At 32.8% G+C, this 26,309-nt stretch overlaps 12 protein-coding genes and 1 non-coding gene across 13 annotated transcripts; 5 read left to right on the top strand and 8 right to left on the bottom strand. All coding sequences in view use genetic code 12, as the record gives it.

Moving 5' to 3' along the window:
- Positions 1-252: 252 nt before the first annotated feature.
- CTRG_04562 (uncharacterized protein) lies at positions 253-3,897 on the top strand (the record flags this gene model as incomplete). The annotated part of the gene is made up of 1 exon (XM_002550218.1): positions 253-3,897. The coding sequence occupies one exon, from the start codon at positions 253-255 to the stop codon at positions 3,895-3,897; it is 3,645 nt and encodes a 1,214-aa protein (XP_002550264.1).
- Positions 3,898-4,636: 739 nt separating this feature from the next.
- CTRG_04561 (uncharacterized protein) lies at positions 4,637-6,073 on the top strand (the record flags this gene model as incomplete). Its single annotated transcript, XM_002550217.1, has 1 exon — positions 4,637-6,073. One exon carries the CDS (start codon positions 4,637-4,639, stop codon positions 6,071-6,073), a length of 1,437 nt encoding a protein of 478 aa, XP_002550263.1.
- A 17-nt stretch (positions 6,074-6,090) lies between these two features.
- CTRG_04560 (triglyceride lipase) lies at positions 6,091-7,152 on the bottom strand (the record flags this gene model as incomplete). The annotated part of the gene is made up of 1 exon (XM_002550216.1): positions 6,091-7,152. The coding sequence occupies one exon, from the start codon at positions 7,150-7,152 to the stop codon at positions 6,091-6,093; it is 1,062 nt and encodes a 353-aa protein (XP_002550262.1).
- Positions 7,153-7,417: 265 nt separating this feature from the next.
- Positions 7,418-8,857, bottom strand: COQ6 (putative N,N-dimethylaniline monooxygenase; the record flags this gene model as incomplete). The annotated part of the gene is made up of 1 exon (XM_002550215.1): positions 7,418-8,857. The coding sequence occupies one exon, from the start codon at positions 8,855-8,857 to the stop codon at positions 7,418-7,420; it is 1,440 nt and encodes a 479-aa protein (XP_002550261.1).
- Positions 8,858-9,242: 385 nt separating this feature from the next.
- Positions 9,243-10,277, bottom strand: SUA71 (transcription factor TFIIB; the record flags this gene model as incomplete). The annotated part of the gene is made up of 1 exon (XM_002550214.1): positions 9,243-10,277. One exon carries the CDS (start codon positions 10,275-10,277, stop codon positions 9,243-9,245), a length of 1,035 nt encoding a protein of 344 aa, XP_002550260.1.
- Positions 10,278-10,767: 490 nt separating this feature from the next.
- CTRG_04557 (uncharacterized protein) lies at positions 10,768-12,186 on the bottom strand (the record flags this gene model as incomplete). The annotated part of the gene is made up of 1 exon (XM_002550213.1): positions 10,768-12,186. One exon carries the CDS (start codon positions 12,184-12,186, stop codon positions 10,768-10,770), a length of 1,419 nt encoding a protein of 472 aa, XP_002550259.1.
- A 747-nt stretch (positions 12,187-12,933) lies between these two features.
- Positions 12,934-13,007, bottom strand: CTRG_06306. The gene has a single exon. It is a non-coding gene; the product is annotated as a tRNA-Asn (tRNA).
- Positions 13,008-13,407: 400 nt separating this feature from the next.
- Positions 13,408-13,884, bottom strand: RIB4 (lumazine synthase; the record flags this gene model as incomplete). Its single annotated transcript, XM_002550212.1, has 1 exon — positions 13,408-13,884. One exon carries the CDS (start codon positions 13,882-13,884, stop codon positions 13,408-13,410), a length of 477 nt encoding a protein of 158 aa, XP_002550258.1.
- Positions 13,885-15,586: 1,702 nt separating this feature from the next.
- CTRG_04555 (uncharacterized protein) lies at positions 15,587-16,513 on the top strand (the record flags this gene model as incomplete). The annotated part of the gene is made up of 1 exon (XM_002550211.1): positions 15,587-16,513. One exon carries the CDS (start codon positions 15,587-15,589, stop codon positions 16,511-16,513), a length of 927 nt encoding a protein of 308 aa, XP_002550257.1.
- Positions 16,514-17,316: 803 nt separating this feature from the next.
- SSH1 (Ssh1p) lies at positions 17,317-18,603 on the top strand (the record flags this gene model as incomplete). The annotated part of the gene is made up of 1 exon (XM_002550210.1): positions 17,317-18,603. One exon carries the CDS (start codon positions 17,317-17,319, stop codon positions 18,601-18,603), a length of 1,287 nt encoding a protein of 428 aa, XP_002550256.1.
- A 414-nt stretch (positions 18,604-19,017) lies between these two features.
- CTRG_04553 (uncharacterized protein) lies at positions 19,018-20,943 on the bottom strand (the record flags this gene model as incomplete). The annotated part of the gene is made up of 1 exon (XM_002550209.1): positions 19,018-20,943. The coding sequence occupies one exon, from the start codon at positions 20,941-20,943 to the stop codon at positions 19,018-19,020; it is 1,926 nt and encodes a 641-aa protein (XP_002550255.1).
- Positions 20,944-23,184: 2,241 nt separating this feature from the next.
- On the top strand, positions 23,185-23,433 carry RPS27A (40S ribosomal protein eS27; the record flags this gene model as incomplete). Its single annotated transcript, XM_002550208.1, has 1 exon — positions 23,185-23,433. The coding sequence occupies one exon, from the start codon at positions 23,185-23,187 to the stop codon at positions 23,431-23,433; it is 249 nt and encodes an 82-aa protein (XP_002550254.1).
- Positions 23,434-23,919: 486 nt separating this feature from the next.
- RSM22 (mitochondrial 37S ribosomal protein RSM22) lies at positions 23,920-26,298 on the bottom strand (the record flags this gene model as incomplete). Its single annotated transcript, XM_002550207.1, has 1 exon — positions 23,920-26,298. One exon carries the CDS (start codon positions 26,296-26,298, stop codon positions 23,920-23,922), a length of 2,379 nt encoding a protein of 792 aa, XP_002550253.1.
- Between the last annotated feature and the right edge of the window lie 11 nt (positions 26,299-26,309).

Below are 26,309 nucleotides of genomic sequence, written 5' to 3'. Positions count from 1 at the left end.
CCTCTCTCCCGGCTACGCCGCGAGACAGCCACTTTCTATTTTGGTTTTGTTCTATAAATTCCACTACACTGCGGCGACAGCCTTAAAATAAGCGGGAAACGGAAACTGGCAGCAAAGCAAAGAAAAAAAAAAAAAAGAAGAAAAGCAAAGAAAAATCCAGCACTCCCCATCCAACCCAGGTCAAACCTTTTAATCATTATCAATTAATAAAAACAAAACAAAAATCAGCATCACCTACTTATAGATTCGACCATGCCAACGTCTATTCAAGATGAAAATGGTCCCAATGCCGAGGTTATTTCATCAATGGTGAGACAGACAAAAGCAGACAAAACACTGCGGAGAATGGTTTCATCTGCGAAACCTCAACCAGAGACATTACTCCGTCATTTTAAATTAATATCAGTGAATTTTAAAGAAGCAGCATTAGATAGTCCCAGTTTTAGAGCAAGTATAAATCATTTGGACTTGCAGGTAACTACTATTGAACAATGGTTAACTGCATTAAGTAGCACCTTCAAGAAACTCCCCAAATATGTCAAAGAAGTTCAAGGGTTATGTAACTCATTTTTGGAGCATTTGGTGCCCACTTTTTTACAAGATGGTATTATTGATCAAGAATATACTGTCACGGCACTACATACAACTTTAGATGGTTTAAAAACTATCTGGGGTATGAGTTTACAGGCGTTAAATGTGAATACCAAGTCATTGGAATTACTTAGTAAGTTCAAGAATAATCATATACCAAAATATAAAGAATTAAGAAGACGATTTTATGAATGTCAATCCAAATATGATAAGTACTTGAGTATTTATGTGTCTACTTCAAAATCAAAAGATCCTTTGGTTGTTATGGAGGATGCCAAACAGTTATTCCTTGTTCGAAAAGAGTATATACATATTGCATTAGATCTTGTCATTGAAATTAAGGATCTTTCCAAAGGTTTAAATGCATTGTTGATAGGTTTGAATACAGACCTTTGGAAAAACAAGTTGAATATGTTTTCCCCAAGGGGTGGTCCAGGTGATCAATTCAAGGAACAGTGGGATAAAATACAACGAATTCAAGCTTGGAATGATTCCTATAATTTAGCAATTGAAAGATTATCGTCAGATATGGTTGCTGCCAGAAACCAAGTTGAAGAAGGCTGCAACTTACAATTTCAACCATCATTGAACCCGAATGACTTCAGGGCAACTGGTATTAATAGTCGAACCCTACACGAAATTGACGAACCTAGTATTGAAAAACATGGTTATTTATTCATGAAGACTTGGAGTGAAAAATCAGCAAAACCATTATGGGTCAAAAGATGGGCATTCATCAAAGATGGTGTTTTTGGATTGTTGGTTCTCAGTCCATCTCAAACATTTGTCCAAGAGAGTGATAAAATCGGTATATTGTTGTGTAACGTGAGGTATGCCCCAAATGAAGATCGTCGATTTTGTTTTGAAATTCGAACAAGTGAGTTTACTGCTATTTTTCAAGCTGAAACATTGATTGAATTGAAGTCATGGTTGAAAGTGTTTGAAAATGAAAAGAATAGAATTTCTGGTGGTGGGAATGTCCATGAAGGGTTATTCCATATTGCCTCGAGCAGATTCCCACCAATAATTTCCGAATTTGCATCTACCGTCAATACAGTAATTGATAGAGAATTAACAAACACAAAAGTAGTCAATGCAGAAGGTCAAATCATTACGTCGAGTTCGTTATCGGGTCATATTGAGAAATTTGAACAGTTTTTTGAAAGACATATGTACTATCAAATACCTAGAATCCATCCTCCATTCATCACAGACACAACAAAATCTTCGATTATTGCATATTGCTTAACTTCTGCCACTCCAATTCCAAATGCTTTGACAGCAAATATCTGGGGGTCTGTAAATTGGGGACTCTATTATCTTCATGATACTGGTGACGACTTGGTTACTCATAATGAAGGTCAGGATATGGAAATGGTAAAGTTTCAAGAAGAGCATCTCGGTGTCGACAAAGTTTATCCTGAATTTTATCCAAACGAATTAGTCAACTTGGATATTCAAATGAAGGCATTGTTTCAAACGGTTGTCGAACCTGGTGAGTATTTGGTGCTGTCTTTTAGTTGTGTGTGGTCACCAAATTCCAAGCAAGAGTTGAGTGGTCGTTGTTTTATTACCAATCGTCATGTATATTTTTACATGCAAGCCTTGGGATTCGTTGCATTGTTTAAAGGATTCATAGGACAGTTGGTCTCTGTGGACTATACTCAGCAACGTAATTATGATTTGATGAAGGTTTATAATGTGGATGGTGTCATCAAAATGAAGCTATACCAAGAAAATGCCAGCTTGATCAAAAAGAAATTGGTATACCTTATCAACAATATGACGAGTAAACAGCCTAAAAATTTGAGAGAAATATTGGCAGCATTCACCGTTATTGAAAAAGAAAATGAAATACAAATGATGGATCAAAAGATTCTTAAAGAGATTAACCAACTTTCTCGAGGACTTTCTAATAAAAGTTTGAAAAAGGAAAGATTTTATATTAGTGGTGACACTTCTTCTTTGGAACCTACACCACGAACTGGTGTTGTTAGACACAAAATCAATTTCACTTCAGAATATGTTCTTGTGGGTGAAAAAACATATCCTCTACCGCCAAAAGCATTATTCCATGCTCTTCTTGGTGACAAATCCTCACTCTTGAAGAGTCAATTTTCATTTGCCAGTACTGAGTATCTTGTTTACAAACCTTGGAAAACATCTCCTAATAAAACGATGTACCGTGATTTGAGTATTCCGTGTATTTATGATGGTAGAAAGTACAACATTAGTGTGAGACAGGAAATTGACAATATGGAAGATAATACTTATTATACATTCAATCATAGAATGTCTAAGTTTGAATTTATGGTTGGTTCTCCATACACTTTAGATTACAAGTTGGTCATTGTTGGAGATACTGGACGAAGAGCCAGAGTATTTTTTTACTCTAAAGTTACATTTGATAGAGCTTCTGTATGGAACCCTATTGTTAAAAGGGTTTGTGCACAAATTGATGCCAACAAATTGGGGAAGTTAGACAGTGGTATCAAAGATGCAGTTAAAGAAATTGGAAATCATAGTCAGATTGTTAAGGCTGTTTATTTGTACGGTAAATTGAGTCATACAGATGATCCAGAAGTTGCTGAACCTTGTTCCACACTCAAGTTTAGCTTGAGATTCTTTTTGAAATTGGGGTTAGGGAAAATGGTTATTAAAACGTATGAATCCTTGGTTAGAATTGTACGTACCGTATTCCAATTGATGCTTTTGTTACTTAAGAGTTTAAGAATGAATTTGTTTTTGGTACTTATTATCATTATTCTTGGACTTTTAAATGTATTCTTTATCGGTAAGACAACGACAAGTTATTGGACAGTTAGAAGAGCAAATAAATTAGCATACGACTATGTAACAAAAGAACCATGGTTGTTACAACGAGCAATATATTTGCAAGATATTCAAGATATGCTTCATGATAATGCATCGATTTCAATCGACAGTAAATGCTTCACAAAATTCAAGGAAAAATCGTTTATCTTTAATTTTGATGCCGACACAGACTGGAATGATTATTTCAACAGCAATAGTAGGGAAGTTGCTAGACTGTTGAGGAATAGCTTTCAAGACATTGGAGTTAAGCGTCATGAATTGTTGGTAAAATTGAAAATTTTAAAAGAAATGGAGAATGAAATCACATTGGCAGAATGGCAAAACTGGTTAAGAAGTGAAGTTCAAAGATGTGATTACATAAGGGACAATGTTGTTCAACAAATAAGCCAAGACGAATCCTATATTGAAGGGCTTCAATACCTCAATGAATATTGTTTAGATTGTAAAGAATCACTTTTGGCATTATTATAGGTTTTTCGTTCATTGTGTGTATGTTCTGGAATTTGGACAATTATACTGGACAATAGACAATTTTCTACTATTTTTTTTTATCGGATCCGTAAATACACAAAAGATATATAACACAAATACATCATTCCTGTTCTAGAATTGAATAGCTAGGTTTTCAGGCTTACCTCTCTAATCATGTTCACTCTAGTTGGCATTGATGACATATATTTAAGTTCTGAGCTCTTTTTTTTTTACTTTAAATATCGGAAATTGGCATTTAAGCTTTTTCCGTGGTATCCTAACCAAACAATCAAGGTTTACTGGACAATGGCCCTGACACACACACACACACAAAAAGGTTAAAACGTCCCCTCAAACAATCGGGACCAATGATTTTGATTTTGCCATGTAAGGTAAGGTAAGGCAAATTGACGCCAGATTTCAGTACTCCCGCATAATGTAATTAAACAGTGAGAGAAAGAAAAAAAAAATTAATTGGACCAAAAAAAACGACGACGATATACTTTCCCACTATAGTTGTCGTTTCAACTAAGGAATTCAAACACGTCAACCGGTTCATTGATTAATCAATTTCATTCATTTCCTTTTTCTTTAATTCTCCTATCACTGTCATTTTCTATCAGTTTTTATTTAAAGGCAAAAAAAAATCTATTCTTCATTTTCACCTTTTATATTTTTTTTTCTTGCATTTAACAAAGAAAAGTAGTTTGTTTGAAACAAAGAGATCTTCAAGAACAAAATGCCGACAACGATCGTCCCATACATAATATCAGGAGAAGAAATTGTCGATGAGAAGAATGTATTCCCTGTTTATAGTCATAAGAATCCTTCTCAAGTAATTCATCAATTCAGTTATTTGCCAATAGCTGATAGTACCATTGAAATGGTTGCTCTGAATGCCAAGAAAGGATTCAAAGAATGGGCTAGTGTCACCGTGGCTAAGAAAATCGAAATCTTTAATAAATTTAAAAGCATATTACAAGAACACCGAGATGAATTTGTTAAAGTTCATACAGAAATTGGTGGACCGGAATGGTTTGCCAATGTCAATATTGATGGTGTTATTGGTCAAGTTCAGGAATATATTGGACATTTTAGTAATTCCGAAGGTGAATTATTCCATTCAGAGGGAAACGAATTCGCTTTAACTGTTAGACAAGCTATTGGACCAGTTCTTTCTATTTCTCCTTGGAATGCTCCGGTGATTTTAGGTGGTAGAAGTATTCTTGCTCCTTTAGCAGCGGGTTGTTCGGTCATTGCAAAGTCTCCTGAAAAAGCTCCTAAACCATTACATTTGTTGATTAAGTATTTGCTTGAAGCTGGCGTTCCTGCAAATACAGTTCAATTGCTCCATTTAAAACCTGAAGATAATCCAGAATTTTTAGAAAAGATCTTGGCCACAGGCACTATTAAAAAGATTAATTTTACTGGTTCAACAGCCGTCGGTAAAAGCATATCTGTCACTGCTGCAAAATACTTGGTTCCTTGTTTGTTGGAATTAGGAGGGAAGAATATTTCCCTTGTTTGTAAAGATGCAGATATTTCCAAAGCTGCTGGAAAGGATAATTGGGCTGCATGGGCACATAAGGGTCAAATTTGTATGAGCACTGATCACGTGTATATTCATGAATCAGTGTATGAATCATATAAAGAGCAATTGATAAAATGTGCTAAAGAAATGGTGAATGATCCTGATAATTTGATTTCCGAACGAGATCCTATAGGAAGAGATAAAGTCGTGACATTGGTTGATGATGCGTTGGCCAAAGGTGCATCAATCGTATTTGGAGAATATTCTAAAGAATACGTAGAACAGAACAATACTTTTACCCCCTTGATTTTGGAAAATGTGACTCCAGAGATGAAGCTTTATACTACAGAAAGTTTTGGCCCAATTTTTGCTATTGAAAAGTTCTCTGATATTGATGCTACAATTGATAAGATAAATGATACTGAGTATGGATTAAAAACGTCTATTTGGTCATCTAATATAATTTCCGCTATAAACATAGCTAAAAGAATTGAAAGTGGTGGTGTTCATATCAATAATTTTACCATTCATGATGAACCACATCTTCCACATGGTGGTGTCAAGTCTAGTGGTATTGGTAGATTCAATGGTCGCTGGGGAATTGACAGTTTTCTGTATGTCAAAACAATCACAGCTGATTATTAATCTCAGTCCATATTTTTCTATAGATTTTTCTTAGATAATTGATCTGCAATTTCCAAATACAATGCGATTGGGTTAAAATTTGGAGTTTGTGCAAACATAACTTTATCAAATACACTTCTTGCTTTATTTGTCCAATTGATTAAATCTAAGTGATCTACTTCATCTAACGTAGCAATGTATTGACCCCATTTCGAGCTCTCTACACTGACAAGTCCATCATTATCAATCAATTGACGAAACTTGTCTGCCTGTTCTTGCTCTATTTTATATTTCATCACTAACCAAGTCAAACTGAATAAATTATACCATCGTGGATTAAATCTAGCACCAAATGAAAAATATTGTACCGTAGGATCATCTTGAACAAGTTCATTGAATTTCTTCATATGAGAAGTAGTCAATTGGAAAATAGATGGTGGACACAATTGTTTTAAAATTTGATTTTTCCCAATTAAATCAACAATAAAATCAGCACATTCAGATCCATGATGAGGAGTTGAAATTGTTGTTAATGATGCAACTTTATAATTCCCATTTTCTTTATTATTATGAATTTTAGAAATTAAATATCTACTATCTAATCCACCCATTGAATGACTAATTAAATTTACTTTAATAGGTTCCTGTTTATCTTTAAATGTAGATTCATCTTCATTTGGTTTATTATAAATGGATGATTTTGATTCTGTTTCTCTTAAATTTTTGCATTTTTTTTCAATGAATTTATCAAGACTTATTGCTCGACTTTTAATATCACCAAATGCTGGAACTTTTGCTATAAATACAGTAGATCCTAATTTTTCAAGTGCTTCTTTTATTCCATACCAATAATCTAATTCAATTAAACTTTTTTCTGTCAATTCTTTTGTTTTCTTAGTTGTATCATTTAATAAATTTGGAAGTGGGAAAAGTCCTAATCTATCAAAACCTGAAAACCCATGGCATAATACAATTGGATATTTTGGAGCATCATAATGTTCTTTTAATGTTGAAAATTCTGAACGAATCACTCGAGCAGCTTTCTCTCCTTTATCTTTAATGTTTATTACTTTCGAGTAATATCGTACTGTTCTAAGCATTTTTAGTTGATTTGATATAAGAAATCATTTGCTACAAGTTTTTCGTTCATTGTTTTATTTTTCTTTTTTTTGTAGCAATATAAAAAAAATTAATTGCTGTGAAATCTCAAAAGCTTGTGAAGAGTTATATAGTCGTGGTGGGCACAAAATCAGTTGATAATAATCATAATATAATACAATCTTTTATCGTGCTTGTTTTCCATTTTCCATTTTCCTAACTTCTACAAATATATACACAAATGAATTAATATCAACTATTTGTCATTTATCTTCCACTGATACTCTTCATCATAAAATCTTTGAGGCTACCTAAGGAATTGATAGATTTCATACCGAATCCTCTTGCCCATACCAATGGGTAGAAATCAGTTGAGAAAACTTTATGTAACTTATCACATATTCCCAACATAGCATGGTTAGCAGGCCAAGCATTGGCAACATATTCTTCCAAAACCAAAGTAGATCCAATATCCATTCCTCTATCCATACCTTTTTCTAAGGCTTCAACTAAAGCGGCAACATCAGATTGTCCCATATTCAAACCTTGACCAGCTAATGGATGAATAGTATGAGCAGCATCACCAATTAATGCAACTCTTGGAGCAACATAAGTATCAGCATGAGACATTTTCAATGGGAATCTAGCACGAGATCCTGAAAGAACTTCTACTACTGGTAATGGATATTTTTCTTCTAATTCTTCAGTATTGAATTTAGATAATCTCCATTCAATATCTTTCAACACAGAAAAATCGTCTGGATTTTCATCCAATACCTTGTAAATATAATTCAAATCAACTTCTTCTAAAACCATAGCTGCAGTAACAAGATGTGGGAATATTTTTTCATTAACTTTCAAAAGAATGTTGGCCAATTCTGGAGTACTTGACCAAACAATAGTGGCATTATCTTCAGTTAATGGCAATATAGCTAATGGTCCAGTAGTTAAAAATCTTTGCCATCCAACAGATCTAAAATCTTCATATTGCATTTTAACAGTAGCAACAACACCAAATCTATCATATTGCCATCCTCTTGATTCAATATGAGCATATTTACGAACAGGTGAATTATATCCATCTGCACCAACCAATAATCTGGTTTGTATCGTTTCACCATTAGATAATTTAACAATTGGCCAATCTAATTCTGAATCTCCTACTTTTTCATCAATTTCATTCAAATCATGATTATCTAAATCTGGTTCATTTGGATTGATAATTTCCACAACTTTGGTATTATCTTTAATTGTAGTTGTTTCATCATCAAGACTTTCAATTTTAGCCAATAAAGAACTTTGGATATTTATAACTTCAATCATTGCTGCAAGTACACCTTTACCAATACTTGTTACATCAAATTCTATTCTTGAATCTGCATCTTGAGAATCATAAGCAATAATTCCATCATATTCTTTAACTCTATTTTCATGAATAAAATCCCAACTTCCAATTCTATTTTGCATAAACTCAATTGACTTGGGTGTTACAGATACAACTCTATTAGTGTATGTTTCTGGTGGATCTGTTTGAAATTTCCGAACATTATCTAAAGAAAACCCTTCTACTAAAGTACACTTTAAATGTTTAGTTTTTGGTGAGGTTTTTAAAGCTGAAAGTAATGTTAAACCTGCTGGTCCACCACCAATTATAACCACATCTTGTTTGGTAGTTGTGGCTAAGGTTCTAATAAATCTTGGAAACATGAGTCAACTCTTGAATCGTAAGTTGGTTTGGTAGAAAATGAAGTATTTTTCAAATAGAATCGACTGATTATTTTTCGTACATCCTTTTTTCTTTTTTTCCTTTTTTCTTCATTGTGGTTTTACTTGTTGTTGTTGCCTTATTTTTTTGGTGCAATAGTTCATCGTATAGAGAGCGAGAGAGAAAGAGCCAGTAATTACATCCCACTTTATGAAAAATTGCCAATTCATTCAAGACTCATTCCATTTACATATTTCAAAATCTCTATTAATTAATTATATAATACAAACATACAAAACAAAAAGAGAAGGATATTTCATATGATGGGTAACAAAATTGGATCCATTTTCCCTCAATTCATATTATCTCTATAACCAAACAAACCAATCAATTTTTAGGAATATTCTCCAATTTAACTTTACCACTTTCAACCCAGTAAGGATCAATTAACTTTTCTTTTTCTTCATACATATATTTGTACGAGGTTTTGATAGTACCATCACTAACACCAGTTTTATCTGAAATCTTGGAAGGTGGTAAATCAATACCAAAGACAAGTGAAGCCATATATATGACAGTAGCAGCGATGGTTGTTGGGGATCTACCGGCCAACACACCAACTTCTTTACATCTTCTCGCAATGTATTCCGCACCATTGGTTACTTGTGCATTAACACCCAAGTGAGAACAGAATCTTCTAATCAAATCTTCCGCAGATGTTTGTGTAGTTGAGATACTATCTTGAGTGTAATAAGCAGCATTTGGATTAGCTGCATTCTTCTCACGAATAATCTTATCCATGATTTTGAAAACTTTACCAATCTCTTTACGTGGGACATTAGTCAAGGCCCAAATTTCTTTGAACGAACGTGCAACATTTGCCTTTCTACAACCAATGAAAATAGAAGCGGCCATGATACTTTCCTGTGACTTACCTCTTAATGGTTTTTCATCATAAACCATCTTGTAAACTTCCTTGGCACCATCCAGGACAATCTTTGGTAATTGATAACCATCACACATTTGGGAAATCTTGACATAAGCAGCAGCTAATGCATTATCCTTCTTATCCACTAAAGACTTGGATTGAGCTCTATTCAATTCTCTTCCAACTTTTGTATTATCTGGCACATATGAAATCATAGTGGATAAGTCTTCCGTATCTAACAATGGATTACCAGCATCTCCTACACGAGATGGATCGTCACCATTTTGGTCATCATTGCTAAATGTTCTCCATTCGGATCGAGTGTCGACTACTCTATCACTTAAAACTAATCCACAACTACCACATACAATATCACCTTCACTGAATCTTTCTACTAGATCTGGTGGAAATATTTTACACTCCGGGCATGTCAAGGTAACATTTAAATTAGGTCCAACGTATTCTTGAACAGCTGTAGATGTTGATGGGGACATATTGGGTATTATTTATTTGATGATTAGTAATTGACTAATTTTTATTTTTTTTTTTTGTTGTATTATTTATTTGAAGATATGATGTGAAACTATTGTGAACTCGAATTAACGGTACAATAGGTAAATTAAAAGCTATATTAATTGATAAGTTAGTTAGTATATGAAGATGTAATGGATTGGATGTTGGAAAAAGGGGTTTGGTGTATGTGATGATGATAACGATGGACGTGATAAGGTCTGATTAGAAATGATTTGTATTTTTTTTTTCTTTCATTCAAGTCATGACTTTCCTTTAAACCAAAAAAAAAAAATTCGCACATTAAAGTTGGTCGTGTGAGTTGGCCAGGAGATGAGTGAATAAAAAGTGGAAGAAAAAAAAAGAAACAATTAAAAAAGCAACCAAAAGGTTGCAAAGTATTTTTTTTCTTCTACAAAAAGGGGGTTAATATTGATCTAAGTACAGCGCCAAAACAAAATGTTGATTCGATATCTATACTTTTTCATTGCTTTTAGCAAAAATGTTACCAAAAACGTTTGCAAATGGAACCGTTACTCCAGTATAATCAGCTAAATCTGAATCACTATGTCCATGTTTCTCCATTATGTGGTCTCTAGCTTTGATATATCCTCTTAGAATGAGTAAAGCAGTTGCACATACAATAAAAGAAATACCTGTGAAAACCGAACAGTAGACGTATCTTGAAGGATCAACACCAACTGCTTTTCCTTTGGTGAGTGACATACCAATGACTGGTGAGAATAGGGCTGACATTCCCAACAAAATGTTAATTTTGGAAGCAACTACATTCATCTTCTGAATACCAAAAGCTCTCGCAATGGCTGGTGAAATCATACCATACACAGACCCCATCATGGACCCACTAATAATGGCAAACACAATCACGGTAGCCAAATTTCTTGCTGGAATCCACATTGCCAAAGAAAATATACCAACTAGGTAGTATGCAACAGCAGAAACAGTAACCCCTCCATATTTATCAGAAATATACCCAACTGCTGGTCTTCCAATTGCTGAACCAACTTGAACCATAGCCGAGACATACGACCCTTGTTTCCCTGAGTAACCTAGACTTGTAGTAAAATTGGCCAATGTATATAATACGATAACATAACCAAACATACAGGTTGTCATGAAAAAACACAACAACCAAAATGGAGCTGTTTTCATGACTTTGATATCAAATAAATTAAATTGAATACTATGTTGTTTGGCTTTACTTTTAACTAATAATATTGATATCCAAACCATGCCAAATTCCATTATACTTTGGACACGAAGAGCCCAATGCACATCTTTTGTATCAACCACTTTTTGCATTGCCAAATTGTAAACAATCCCACCCAATCCAGAACCAGCAGTGGCAATTCCTCCTGCTAAAACTCTTTTCTTTTTGAAATATTGTGGTATAATTGTATTAGTTGGAACAGCAAGAAAAGCTAGACCAAAACTTTGCATTAATCCCTGGGTTAAATACAATTGCCATAATTTTGTTGACCAACTTGCTAACATCAACGAAGTAAATTGTAAGCAATTCCCTATTATTAAAACACCTCTAAATCCAATTATACCTAGTAATGCATTAATAACTGGTGCAAATAAGAAACCTACCCCGATTGCTAAACCCCCAATGTAAGCAAAATCCATCTTTGTAGCTCCTTCAAATGTGTTTTGTGATAGGTATGCAGAAAAATATATTGCAAACCCGCTATTACCACCCCATATATTGAAATTAAGTAGTAGGCAAGCAAAACAAATAACCCAGGCATATCCTCCGTCTATATTAGGGTCCTGTGTGTGGGGATCTTTTGAACTACAAGGACTCTCAATTGGTTTGTCAGACAAAATGTTGGATATCAGTGAGGATTGATCTAACTTTTCTGTTTCCATTATTAATTTAGGTTATAGTTTGATAGAGTTGTTCATATCTTTTCTTTTTTTACTTCCGGATATAAATTATGTTAAATATTAATTCAAAAAATTGATGCTGAAGAATGGAGGGTACAAAAGTTGAAGAGAAAAATTTTTCTTTTTTTTTTTTAGGAATAACTTGTGGGGAGTACATTCATCGGAAATAGTTGTAAGAATTCCGCTCGTAAAGCCAAATCAAGTATAAACCCGTGAACAATGAAAACAAACTCATTTTGATGACAAATTAGAGAGATTCCAATCCACCTTGGAAATGTTAGTATATTTATTTTGAAGACAGGATGATTGAAATGGATGGTAGTACTCGCTGAGTAATTAAAAACACCCCGGAGAAGTCCGAGAACTAACCAGTTTAGAACTAATAAAAAATTGCCCACATTGTTGTAAACTCGCACAAGCCGGGCATGAGGAAAGAACAATACTATAAAATTTGGTGGTTCTATTATGATTACACTTATGTTATTGGATTTCAGTGTAGATTATCAGAATATGTCGTGTAAGTACATGTGTTCTTCCATGTGGAAGCTCTACTTAAGGGGTTTCTTTTCATGAATATGAAATATGCGGCTGGCGCAAACCTATCAATCAAAAGGATACTAGTCTTCTAACCTCAGGTTCATACTATTAGAAAAGCTACGACGTAACAAAACGTTGTGTCTCTGTTGGTGGAAATACTAAAATTCGCGAAAGTTGCAAAAAAAATGAAAACGACCAGGGTGAGGGTCGAACTCACGATCTTGAGATTAACAGTCTCACGCCTTAGCCAACTTGGCCACCCAGTCGAATTGTTGGAAGTGGAAAATTGTGGCAGCTCTAAGATTTTAGGTTTCAAAAGAGATTTAACAACAAACAATTGACTTTGATATCCATGACAACCTGTTATAATAGCTCCCAATCACAAATACTGGCATTTATGCAACTATATGTGTCAGATGCATATTAATTAGAGACTTGTAGCTAATTAATACACATTTTTAGGGAAATTCTTTTTTTAGTAAGATTTGGTTGAAAATTACAATTAAAATTTTATCTACAACTTCAATTTGGTTTTATTTCTTCAAGTAATGATAACAACCAAACTAATTTCATAGAGATAAATCGCAGACAATTAGTTACAAACAGTCCAGTAAAATCAACTACATTTGTAAGAATATACCATAAACATAATCATCTATTATCTACTTAGTTAAACTTAACAGCCATTTCAACGGCAGCAGCACCCCAATCTTCACCGTGATTGTGCATCTTACCTTCAATTAAACCAGCTCTTGCTTCAGCTTGTTCTTCAGTCAAACAAGTCAAGACACCGAAAATGACAGGAATACCCAATTCAAAGTTCAACTTCATCAATTGATGAGTGGTTGAATCACAAATATATTCGAAATGCATAGTAGAACCTTTAATTAAAACACCAATTGGAATAACTGCATCTAATGGTTTACCTAATCTCTTTTGTTTTTCAACAAATAATTTAGAACCATATGGAAGTTCAAATGAACCTGGAACAGTTTCAACAATAATGTTTTCTTTTTTAACACCAAATTCTTGTAATCTTTTAACAGCACCTTCAACTAATGCATCAATGATTTTCTTGTTCCATCTAGCATGAAGAATACCAATTCTTAAGTTTGAACCTATTTTAATAGTATTAGTAATCATGAAGTTCTTAGTACATTGCCTCAAGTCCACAAAAACGAAGTGGAAATTATAACATACCGTCGTATTTTTGGTCAAGTTCTCCTAATCCTTTAACAGCCATACTGGTTTTATTTATTGTAGTTATTCAATTGAAATATCAATCTATCAAAAAGGGATAGGAAAGTGATAATTGCCAGGGTATTTATAGTTTTTTTTAATTTTTTTGTTGTTGACTTCTGGGACAATGCAGGATCGACACAGAACCCACTGAAAAATTCCACATCCTGATTCTTAACCGGAAAAACGAGAAAATCTCATCTACAAGCAACGAAAGAAAAATTTTTCATCTTTACAATTCACTTCTTCCTCTTCTTCTTCTTTTTCATTCCTTAGCAAATCTTCTTTTTAATTTGTTGATGATACCATTCTTATTCAACACTTAAGTCAATGTATATCTAATAATGAGTATGTTTTTTTTTTTTTCCACTATTAATTTTACATTATTTGAAGTTGTTTTTAATGGTTTTCAAAATGATGATGTGTTTTTATTGCTTATTGCTTAAATGATGTATATACAAAACATTAATGTTAAAATAGTCTTTCACCCCTATCTGATTTATCATTGAAACAACTATATGAAAGTTATAAAGAATCAATCTTACTAACACGTTTAATCTACAGAATTGACAGAGTATTCATTTGTTTAATTGCCGATCTAATCTCAAAGAATGAAGTGGTCAGTTTGAATTGAGAATTTTAGATTCAGTTCAAGAATGCCAGATCATCATTAGCGACAACGTTTTTAACATGTGTTTTATTCACCGAGTTTGAATTGTTCCAAACCTGTTTGAATTTTTTTTTCTTTTTTTTTTTTTGCATCTCTGACCACGTAGTTAATTTTTAGCCGTTGAACCTGTTACGATGTCGTCATGTCGTGAGTAGTTACTAACCTGCATATATACACTTATCTCTACTCCCCTCTCTCGTGACTAATAATCTTACTTAATGACGTAGTTGCCCAACAGAACAGAACAGAACACATCTCCGCGCACACAACAGAGGGGGAGATGTGGTTGTTCTTCTTTAACCTCATTGAAATAAATAATGGACTTCTCTAGTCCAAAAGATCAAATTAAGATCACTGACCAGAACTGAGGAGAGGTTGCAGATTTACAATTATTTTCAATCTTTATCTTTCTTAATAATTCTGAGCAACAGGTATGGCGTGCGACTATAATAATTACAATACGAGAACTAAATCAAAAAAAGATTTCTTACTTGTCTTGTTAAGATTCTATTCTTTCAATCAAATTATACACCTCCTGTTTCGGATATACAACACTAGTACCATGCAACTACTGTAATTGGGTAGAATTACTCATCATGTTTCATTTCTTTTTTTTTGGCTTTGTTCTTTGAAATTGCTCGCCCTTTGGTTATCATGTTACTCCGTGTTTTTCAGGTTTAAACCGGATCCTCTTTCGCATTATCTCGCGCTGAAACATCGCCCCATCACAGTTTATTTTTTTGTGGTAGTGCGTTCCGTTAGTTGTGCAGTGGGTTGAGAGAACGATAACAAATATAAATTATATTTATGTGTATATATATATCATGGAACAATTACGTTCTCTTTTTTTTTTTTATCTTGCTCTTCCCTGTTTTTTTAATTTTTTTTTTTTACTTTCTTTCTTTTTCAAAAATATAAATATTTATTAATATTCTTATGCCACCTATTCCCAACTTGCGTTTATTTAATACTACAACTATGAATCATGCTCAACAGCAACAACAGCTGCATCATCAACAGCAGCAACAAAAACAACAGAGACAGACATTTGACGCCACATCCAGTATTTTATCGGACTATGATGAATTAGAGATTTTGGATGAACAATCACTGTATGTTTTGTTTAATCCCAAGTCAGCTCAAACTAAATCAGATATTCTTTCTCTTACAAACACATCTAAAGATGAATACAAATCTGATACGGAAGCAGAAAGTGACGTGTATGAGGAGGATGAGGATGATGAAGAGGAAGAAGAGGAAGAAGACGATGAAGAAGAAGAAGAAGATGATGAACTCAACAGAACGGATGTAATTGATAGAGACAATTTATCTAATAAAATCAATTCTTGGTACAGTTCTAATGTTGTGACATCAAATCACCATTTACTAGATGAAAAGGTTGCAAGTTGGGAATTAGATGAAGATGAAACTGAACAACTTCAACAACAATCAAGACCAACAGTTTCACTGTTGGAAGAAAGTAAAACAATATTAAAAGAATTCTATGGGGATGATTTATTTAAATATTTAGATCAAGAAGACATTGCAAAGTTTAAAAGATTCCATAAAATGACAGACATAAAAAATTATTTATTGAATAAGAATGATAATAATTCATCAATATTGGATCAACTTCTTTATCGAGTATTACTTTTAAAAGAACGTAAACAATGTGATTTACTTCTTCATAGAAAGTTCAATATTGGTACTACTGATTATATCAATTACTTGACTAAAGACAAGATTCCACAGAACACTTATGTTGAACCGGTCACGTTCTCCGATACAACTGGTGGAGGATCTAGTTTGATCATGTGTGGTGGTGTGGGATATGGAGGTTCTACTAGTTGGAACGATATATGAACAAAAGTTACATTTGGGTGTACTTGGTTTTTATTGTTGATTTAATGTTTTTTTTTTTTTTTGATTTGTATAATAGAATGGTTAATGGTTGTCTGTCCATAGGGGTTAATTTGTATATGTACATGTGTGTGTTTTGTTATTTTTTAATAGTAGTTTCAATTTGTATCTTTAATTTAAAGTCCAAATCTTGTCGTTATTGTTCCTGCCTCCCCTCGTTCTCTTATCAAGGCGACAACAATGCTCGCTGTAGCGATGTTTTGCCGTGCCACAACGAGTCTCTCATTTGGCCCAAGAAGGACAACCAGCAATCAGCTGAAAGGGCTCACACAAAACGGATAGACAAAAAAATAAATTGGACATTTTCTCACTAAATTAAATTTTTTTTTTCTCTCTTTCTTTTCAACGACCTTTTCTGGACGAAAAATTTTCAAATAGAGGAGAGAGAATATAAAATCATCCACATACACTTGTAATATTACTAATTCTTGAAAAATAAAAACACACACACACAACCATGAGTGGATGTATGTATTAATATTAACAAATGAATGGTGAATGATATTATATAAGAACGATTTACTAACGAGTCATTAGTCCGTCTTCTTGATTTGGTTAAGTTTTTCTTGCCTATTTTACCTGAGATTGAATACCCATTTGAAAAGATTTCATTTGATGAAAAGATCGTTTATACAGTTGGATCAGCTATTCTTTATTTATTTGGCCAATTGCCAATTTATGGATTGAAATCAAATAGTCAATTTTTAATCAATGATCCATTTTATAATTTTAGATCTATTTTTGCCATGAATAAAGGAACTTTATTTGAATTGGGTTTATTACCTGTTATTACTTCAGCTTTTATTTGGCAAATTTTAGCTGGTTTGAAATTAATTAATGTTAATTTCAAATTAAGATATGATCGTGAATTATTCCAAACTGGTCAAAAATTAACTGCTTTTGTTTTAAGTGCTGTTTTTGCTACTGGATTGATTTATTCGGGATATTATGATAATGCCATTAGAGGTTATGATATCTTGAAAGGTGATTCTCTTCCATATGGTTCATATTTAATTATATTTTTACAAATTACCATTTGGTCTTGGATTATCACCTTGATTGTTGAAATCTTTGATAAAGGATATAGTTTTGGATCAGGTGTTTTAAGTTTCTTGGCTATTCAATCTTCAAGTGATTTTATTGGAAAAGTCTTGGGATTGGAAAATTTCCCAATTATTAACTCAAATAGATATGAAAGTTATGGTGCTTTGTTGAACTTGTTTAGAAATTTCTCATTATTCAATCCATCTCAAACCATTAATCAAATCTGGCACTCATTTACTAGAGTTCAATTACCAAATTTGACTCACTTCTATATTGCTTTATTGAGTATTTTGGCTGTTATTCTTTTACAAAACTTCCGTATTGAATTGCCAATTAGATCATCTAAAGTTAGAGGAATGAACAATGTTTATCCAATTAGATTGTTGTACACTGGTGGTTTACCAGTTTTGTTTGCATTCACTGTTGTTGCAAACATTCAAGTTTTGGGATACTTGATTATTTCCATTGCTAACAAATTTGGAATTTCTGAAAAGATTACTTCATGGTTTGGTAAATATGCCCTCAACACATCTTCAAACAACTTGGTTTTATCATCTGGTTTATTAAACTATTTCTCAGGTTCAACTTCTATTTTGTCCACTTTGATTTCTCCAATTAAAACCACCATTTATACTGTTTCAATCATTTTATTATCTGTTTGGTTCTCCCTTAAATGGAGTTACATTTCTGGTGGTTCTCCAAAAGATATCGCCAAACAATTTAAAGATCAAGGTATTTCATTATCTGGTAAAAGAGACATTTCAATTGCTAAAGAATTGGGAAGAGTTATTCCAGTTGCTTCAGTTAGTGGTGGTTTCCTTTTAGGTGTTATTGCTTTAGTTGGTGAATATTTGGGTGGTTTAGGTAATGGTGTTGCTGCTATTGTCGGTATCACTTCTACTTTTGCCATCTTGGAAGAATTCATGATGGAATACCAACAATCTGGTGGTAGTAACGGACAATTCGCCAATGCCATGTCTGGATTCTAAACTGACAAGCTAAAACAATTATGAAACAAATCAAGTAGATACTGCATGTTGAGGTAAGAATATCAAGAAGATGAAGAGGTTGAACGACGACGACTACGACAACAAGAGAGAGAGAGAGAGAGAGAGAGAGAGAAAGAGAGAGAGAGAGAGAGAGAGAGAGAGAAAGAGAGAGAGAGAGAGAGAGAGAGAGAGAGAGAGATAGAGGTTTTGATTACATATCGTTGTTTAATTTCCACAAATAACTAATGATGTAAATAATTTTAACGTATTTCAAACAGAAAGATAAATTATGTTCTGTAGCATGTACACAATCAAAATAATATGTACAACATATATTAAAGTAATATCAAAAAAAAAAAAATAAACGAAAAGAACACACGTATATATATCTTTTAAAAAAAGGAATCTCTTCTACTAATCATCATATAATGTAAAGTTATTACTATCTTGGAATCTATGTGTCCGATGATTTCTAAATCCACCACTAATGGAATCAGTTAAAGTGGGAGACACATTAATTAACGGTTTGGTAACAGGCATTGAAAATGAAAGTGTAGTAGGTTTTCTTTTTTTTATTGGACCCTCAAATAATGCCAGATTATTCAAAGTAGGAGATAAATGAAATGGTTTAATAGCAAATTTTTCCAAGCTTTCTTTTGGTAAAGGATTCAGTGGTATTTTATCTCTTGACGGAGAAGAGATTGGGGAGAGTATCTTTGGCAGCATCAATGATGGTGATCTCTCCGGAGGATTGGTTATAAAAATAAACTTCAATACGGACCAAGCAATATGTAATGCTAACAAGTTTGGTTTTATAAATACCCAATTTATTATGAAAAGTGGAATAAACACCATTGAACTAATTGTATAAAAAGCAACCAAAAATGGCAATCTGAAAGCGAAATAGACTATTGATTTTCGAATGTGATACAATGGATAATCTTTTATAGCTAGTAACCGAGTTTGAACTCGTTGGTATATATCAAGGATATATTTATCAAACACCTCAGAAATTAGCAATTTAATAAATTGGTATTCCCCAAATTCAAATGGGAGTTTTGATAATCTTGCTAATTCTTTCATCAAAATATGGCAGAAATTATTCGGATGCTTGATTATTTCAAATATGGAACCCTGATTGCAAATTGCTTTAATAACAGAGCTAAGTTCTTCAAGAATTGAAGGCATTGGATCGAAATCTATTCTAGTACTTATGATTTCGTCAAAGTTGGTATATGAATTTTCCATTGTTTCATACAATGTATTGTCGTCTTCTTCAATTATGGTATTCAATGAAGATTTAGTCTTGGATTTAGAAGATGGCTTCCCATTAGCTGTCCTTTTACCAGCCGGTGGTGAAAAGGATGAACTTGGTTTGGGAGGAAAAGCTTTATTCATAGGAGATGATGCGAATACAGACTGATCGAAAGTGTTAACTGGTGAATTTGGAGCAGATGAAGTAACATTCAATGGGTAAGGTGTAAACGCATGGTTACTAAGTCTGTCCTTGGAGACATTTCTTCTATTCAGGTCTTCAATTTCATTCTGTAAATTCATTAAATCTATTTTCAATTGATCAAATTGTCTATTGTGCTGTTGTAAATGATCCAACAAAATTTGGTTACTTGCATTTGGTAAAAAATAATGTTTCAAGTCATGATACCAACTGTTTAATTGTGGAGTCTCCCAATACAACTGGTTACTGTTCAAGGAAGATTCTTGTAAACTATCGGTGAATGTAATTATGATTCTGAAGATGGACCAAAATTGCAACAAAGCTACGTTGACATTATTGAAGACTACTTTCTTTCTCTTTTGATCTATGATGGTGTATTGTCGAGTCCAAATTAACAATGCTGAACTGAACACTGAAGAGATCAAACACGAAAATAACGCAATGATTTCAAAAGTATAAATTTTTCGCACCAACAAGACTGTTCTTTCAGTGTTCTCTTGATTCATTTCTTTCAACAATGTGATTTTGGTTCTTTGCAATTGCCTTAGCCAATTGTATGGCCATTCCATTGTATATCTAACAACCATACTTAATAACAAGACAGTCAATAAATCAATGATTAAATTCCCTACATGTTCACTTGTGGATATGGAAGAACTAATTGGGAAAAGGATCGATGTTAAGGTAGGTAGTACTATAATGGTATAAGTGAATAATCTGAATAGAAAGTCTTGAAATTCGTTTGGCTTCATTAATGACTCTAGTTTTTGAGGAAATACTTGACTTTGTTGTTGTGAGCTATTGGGGACAGGTGGTATTGTCTGATCAATTAATTTCGACGACATGGGCTTTGGTTTATTTGGCCTGATAGTTGCTTTACTCATGATACACGAGGCGATTTATAGATCTATATTGAAAATAGTGATGGTGGTGGTGACAATGATAAAGGTGGAAAGTGATGTAAAAGTTTTGATTGAGGAAGAATTGGTTGTAAAAATAAAGCTAAAGAAAAAAATATATATATAAAATATCAAAAGAATAATAATAAATAAAATGAAAAACAACCACTTTCTCTGTATAATTATATATCTAACAAAAAATTAAAAATGTGGTTAAGGAGATGAATTTGGTTGTAAAGTCAAGGGGAGTGTATAGTATCTGTGGATAATGAAGGTAAGAAAAGAAACAAAAAAAAATAGAAAAATGAGGAGAACTGCAAAATAAATAAATAAATAAAAAAATCAAAATCAAGTAAATGAGTAAAAAAAAAAAATAGAATCTGAAAAATACTTGTTAATCTACGAAAAATTTAACAAAAGAATATCAAAATAAAATAAAAGGAACTGCATAAAAGTAAAAATAACTTACCTAGAATTTGTAGTTTGATACTTGAAGATTTAGATTTTGGTGTTTGAAATTGATTAGTCTTTCTCTTTGTTGTCTGTACGTTCGATTTTTTTTTTATCTTTTAGCGCTCCCACCTGTACACCACACACAGACTCTATCTATCTTAAACCTTCTTACTCGTCTTGTCTACATTGATGATGAAGGAGCATCACACACTTGAAACAATAGAAGAAAGGATATTTCTTTGATTAAGGAGATATGCGTTTTCTTACATCTAAAATAATAATAGTAAGATTATTTTCTATTTTGTGTGTAAGTGTGTATGTGTGTGCGTTCTTGTTTGATTTTGTCCTATATTCTTCCAATGATCTATAATCTCCCACTATGATAAAGATTAGCTTGGCTTTGATAAATTTGTTTACTATCTTATTTTAGAAGCATATCCCACACATCATATTATCCCTTGTTATTATTTTTATCTATGTTATTTTGGTTACTTTATACCTTAGACCATTAATATCACCATTACTGACAAGAAGCTCGTCGCGAGAAAACAATGCATGCAACGCTATATGCAATGTCCAAATCAAACTAGAAATAAAAAAAAAAAAATAAAATAAAAATTGAGCCATCGAGACCGTTGCCAACTAGTAATGAATATTTTGTGTAGGTCACGTTGATTATCCACGCCTCGCTTTGGATTAGGCTCAGTCCAATGAAAATCGTTTTCTTCTTTAGACATTGTAACTATTATACTTTGATTAGTCTGATCACTGCGTTGTTCCCACCTTTTTAGTTTAAAGTAAAAATTGGTATTTAAAGTTTATGGTTTCTCATCAATTTATTTAATGATTTATTAGAATTTTACATCTAGCGAAGAAATCCACACTTGTAATCATCTTTAGATTGTAACCGAATCGGGCTCAATTTACAATTACTACTCACAGAGCTCATTGTTGAGATAGATCAACCGATACCAATGAAAATCAGACGCGTTTCTAATTGAAAAAATTTTTTTTTCTTTCCCTCAGTGTACACCACCAAACCAGATTTCCTTTTGCAGTCAAATTGAAAACCAATAAAAGAAAAGCGATTTCTAATTCTAAACCCTTCAACTATCATTAGCATGTGTGTTTTCTTTTCTTAACAGATTTATGATACTTACCGTAGTCCTATACCTACGAGACATTCCAGTGGCGACTTTGAATCTCCTGTCAGCTTTACAACAAAAGAAACGAGCTCCCTGAAAAAAAGAGACGCAAAATACTCGATGCAGCACTTCTGATGGCAATCAACAAAGTATTTTTTTTTGTTCTTCTGTCTTCTATTCCTTCTTTTGCGCATACAAATTTAGGGAAATCTCCTATTTTCTAGATAAGAGTACAATCTTCAGGGACATATATCTCCGTTTATAATTTCTTTTTCCACCGTTATAACTCTTGACATGACCAATATCAGGACCCACGGCTAACCTTTGGAATATTCCAATTAGTTCTCTTGTGAGTGAATTTTAAAGCAATCTTGTACTTTCCCGAGGGATAAACTGGAAAAAAAAAGAAAAAGAAACAAACAGGCACGTGATCACTTACATTTTTTTTTTCTCTTATCAATTCCACACAATTTTTTTTTTCCTTAGTTTGCCACAATCAGTTCAATTATAAATAGACCCATCTCTCTCCTCACTTTTTCAGAATTTTCATATCCTCTCCTCTTTTTCTTTTTCTCTTTCTCTTTCTTAGTTTTAGAATAGTTATTCATTTATTTTAAAAGGAAAGAAAATGGTTTTAGTTCAAGATTTATTACACCCAAATCCAAGTTCTGAAAAACAAAAGAATAAATTGAAAAGATTGGTGCAAGGACCAAACTCATATTTCCTTGATATAAAATGTCCAAGTTGTTTTACTATTAAAACTGTATTCAGCCATGCTCAAACTGCAGTTGCTTGTGACAAATGTTCAACTTTATTGTGTACTCCAACTGGCGGTAAAGCTAAATTCACAGAAGGTGCTTCTTTTAGAGTCAAATAATTTTGATTCATTTCATATAATGGGACGCTATAGTTTGATTTTATATTGATTGTTAGCTACTTCATTTCTTGAGTACATTATCGGGGTAGAAAAAGTACTATGATGGATTATTTTGTTTTATTGTATCAAAATTGTTATTGTTATTTTTCTGTCTAGTGATGTGATTAAAGATTAGAGGGAAAATCTCCAACAAAGTGCAGGTAGTAGTGCATGATGTTGTTAGAAGATTTTTACTTTTTATTCTTGTACATTTCGATGATGACATTGTTTATAAATCTAATGGATTTTTACGTTATTTGCATATTTTTGGTTTATGTTTTAGCATTTTTGGGTACATAGTAGTAGTATTAGTAGTATTATTTGCATATTTTTAATTTTTAAAGTACGATATTTATATAAAGAAGAAAAGAAACATTCTGTAAACTACTCTTTAAAAAAAATATCTATTTACAATTACACCGATATAACTATTTACATATATACATATTAATTACCATCAAATTGACTTGGGTCAACTTCAAACCTAGCTTTCTTTGCTTGTCTCTTATATTTCTTTGATTCTTCTAATTGAGAAGCCATGATTTCTGTTGCCAAAAATCCATCATCAAATTGGTCAACACTAGTACCAAGTTTCTTCTTCCAACGTTTTCTTTGTTGTTCTTTCAAGAATGTTTTCTTGTTAGTTTTATACAAAACTTCCAACTTTTCTTTAACTTCATCAGAAAGTCTCTTATTGATAGTTCTTGCTTTCTTACCAAGAGCCCACAAGTCACCCATTTGTGCTTTTCTGGCATCGTGATAGGTTTGTTTACCTAATGATTTAGGCACTTGCCAGGTTTCAATATTACCCTCAGTTGAACAAACGGTCAATTTGACATTCTTCTTTAATTTCTGTGGTGGCAGAATAATTCTTGGCCAATTGGTTGGATCAGATTCATCAATAACATTGTCACTAAACGATCTCAATTGCTCAATCTTATCAATAGTTTTTGAATCGTTCAAACTTCTTTCAGCAATCAAATAAGAATAAGATCCACGTTCAGTATCATTACCTCCAGGTCTACCAGTACCAGCCAACAGTTTTGCTTCTCCTTTGGAAAGTTTACCAATTCCATTTTCTGCAGATTTATCCCAAGTAACAGCTAATTTTTTACCCTTTTTCAATTGCATAGTATAATCTGGACGTTTAATAACTTTTGGGAAAGAACAGAAATTCATTCTGTGTTTATGGTTAGAAATCTTATAAAACTTTGGATCACCCAACTGTAATGGACATTTTCTATGATGTGCACATGGAGCAATGATACTCAAATGATAGTCGACTTTATCAACCATTTTTTCAATAGGTGTACCAACTTCAAATACTTCCATATCTTGTTCATCTTCAAACTTCAACTCTTCCTCAGAAACATCACCAAATTTCTCATTTAATTCTTTCTCAAATTCTTCTCCTAATTCACGTGCCTTTTCCATTTCTTCTTCCAAGTCTAGTTTGGCCAACATTTCTTCTTCAAATTCAATGTCATCATTGGTGACAAATTGGGTTTCTTTCTTTAACTTTTGTGGTTTACCAGTAGAACCTTTAACATATGGTCTTGGGATTTTACCTAATTCATGCTTGTAGGCTTCTGGTCTAATCATAAGTTGTCTTGCTCTTGCAATAGTTTCAAACCCAACAGCATTACCACGTTCAATTAAAACAATGTGTCCACCTGGAGCCAAAAGTTTCAAAACCATATGAATATTTTCATCAACATCTTTAGGGAAATTGAATTCTTTTGATAATAATGAGGAACAAACTATAATCAAATCATATTGCTTAGTGACTGGTAAAGTATCTCTTAACTTGGTTCTGACATTTAACCTTCTAACATCTATCGGTCCAACATAATCAGTCTCCGCAGATGACTCCTCATCTTCTTCCATCTCTTCTTCTTGTTCTACTTCCTCTACTAGTTCATCTTCATTAAGATTTTGTTCAACTTCCGGTAACACTTCTTCTCCAGTAAAGTTTTCATTATATTGTCTTGATAATAGAATCTTGGCTCTTTTCTTCATTTCATTATTTTTTCTACCAACAATATAAGCATCTTTCTCCTTTGGAACCCAGTTCCTACCCATGATTTCATTTAAAGCAACCATACCTGTTGCGGGACCATATCCAATATCTAGTACTCTTTGTGGATTGAATTTATCTTTACCAACTCTCTTTTGTAATTCCATTAAAACTTGTCTTGCATGACTATAATCTTGTAAGAATAATGCGGCAATATGAGCATTACAATCCAATGGATTAGAAGGAGGTTGCTGAATTTGATTCTTATTTAAATTTTGATATATACCAACAACTCTACTTTTTAATCTTGCTGGAATGGATAATTTGATAATATTATTTTGTATTACTTTAGCCAATCTATTAGGCAAGAAAGATATTGAATGATCCAGTTTTCCAAGTAATGTACGATCATCTAATCTTGCTTCCCATGAGGTAGTTCCTTTGATGAATGACCCATCACTATTTCTAAATTTTGAAATTTCCATTTGAGATAATATTCCTTCTTTTTGATCATATGAATCTAGTTGTTCTTCTGAAAGATGATCTTTAATTATATCTTTACGTGATCTTGTTTCCTCTTTTAAAAAATCATAATCACTATAGTTATTTTCTTTAGGAGAAGGATATATAGTACTTTTATACCTTATACCATTTCCCACAAATCGAAGATTACTCCTTAGTACTATTTCTCTTCTAAACATGGTTGGATTTTGAGACAGTAGTTTAGAGATGATGGAGGCTAAACAGATCGTGAAATTTTTCTTTAATTTTTTTTTTTGCATTTGCAATGTTATCAATTTTCTTGCCATTTTGCACGCAT

Source organism: Candida tropicalis, assembly GCF_000006335.3.
Source record: "Candida tropicalis MYA-3404 genomic scaffold supercont3.6, whole genome shotgun sequence".
In the NCBI taxonomy this organism is placed as follows: Eukaryota; Fungi; Ascomycota; class Pichiomycetes; order Serinales; family Debaryomycetaceae; genus Candida; species Candida tropicalis.
The sequence above is the reverse complement of the archived record's forward strand: the minus strand, read 5'-3'. Positions and strand labels throughout refer to the sequence as shown.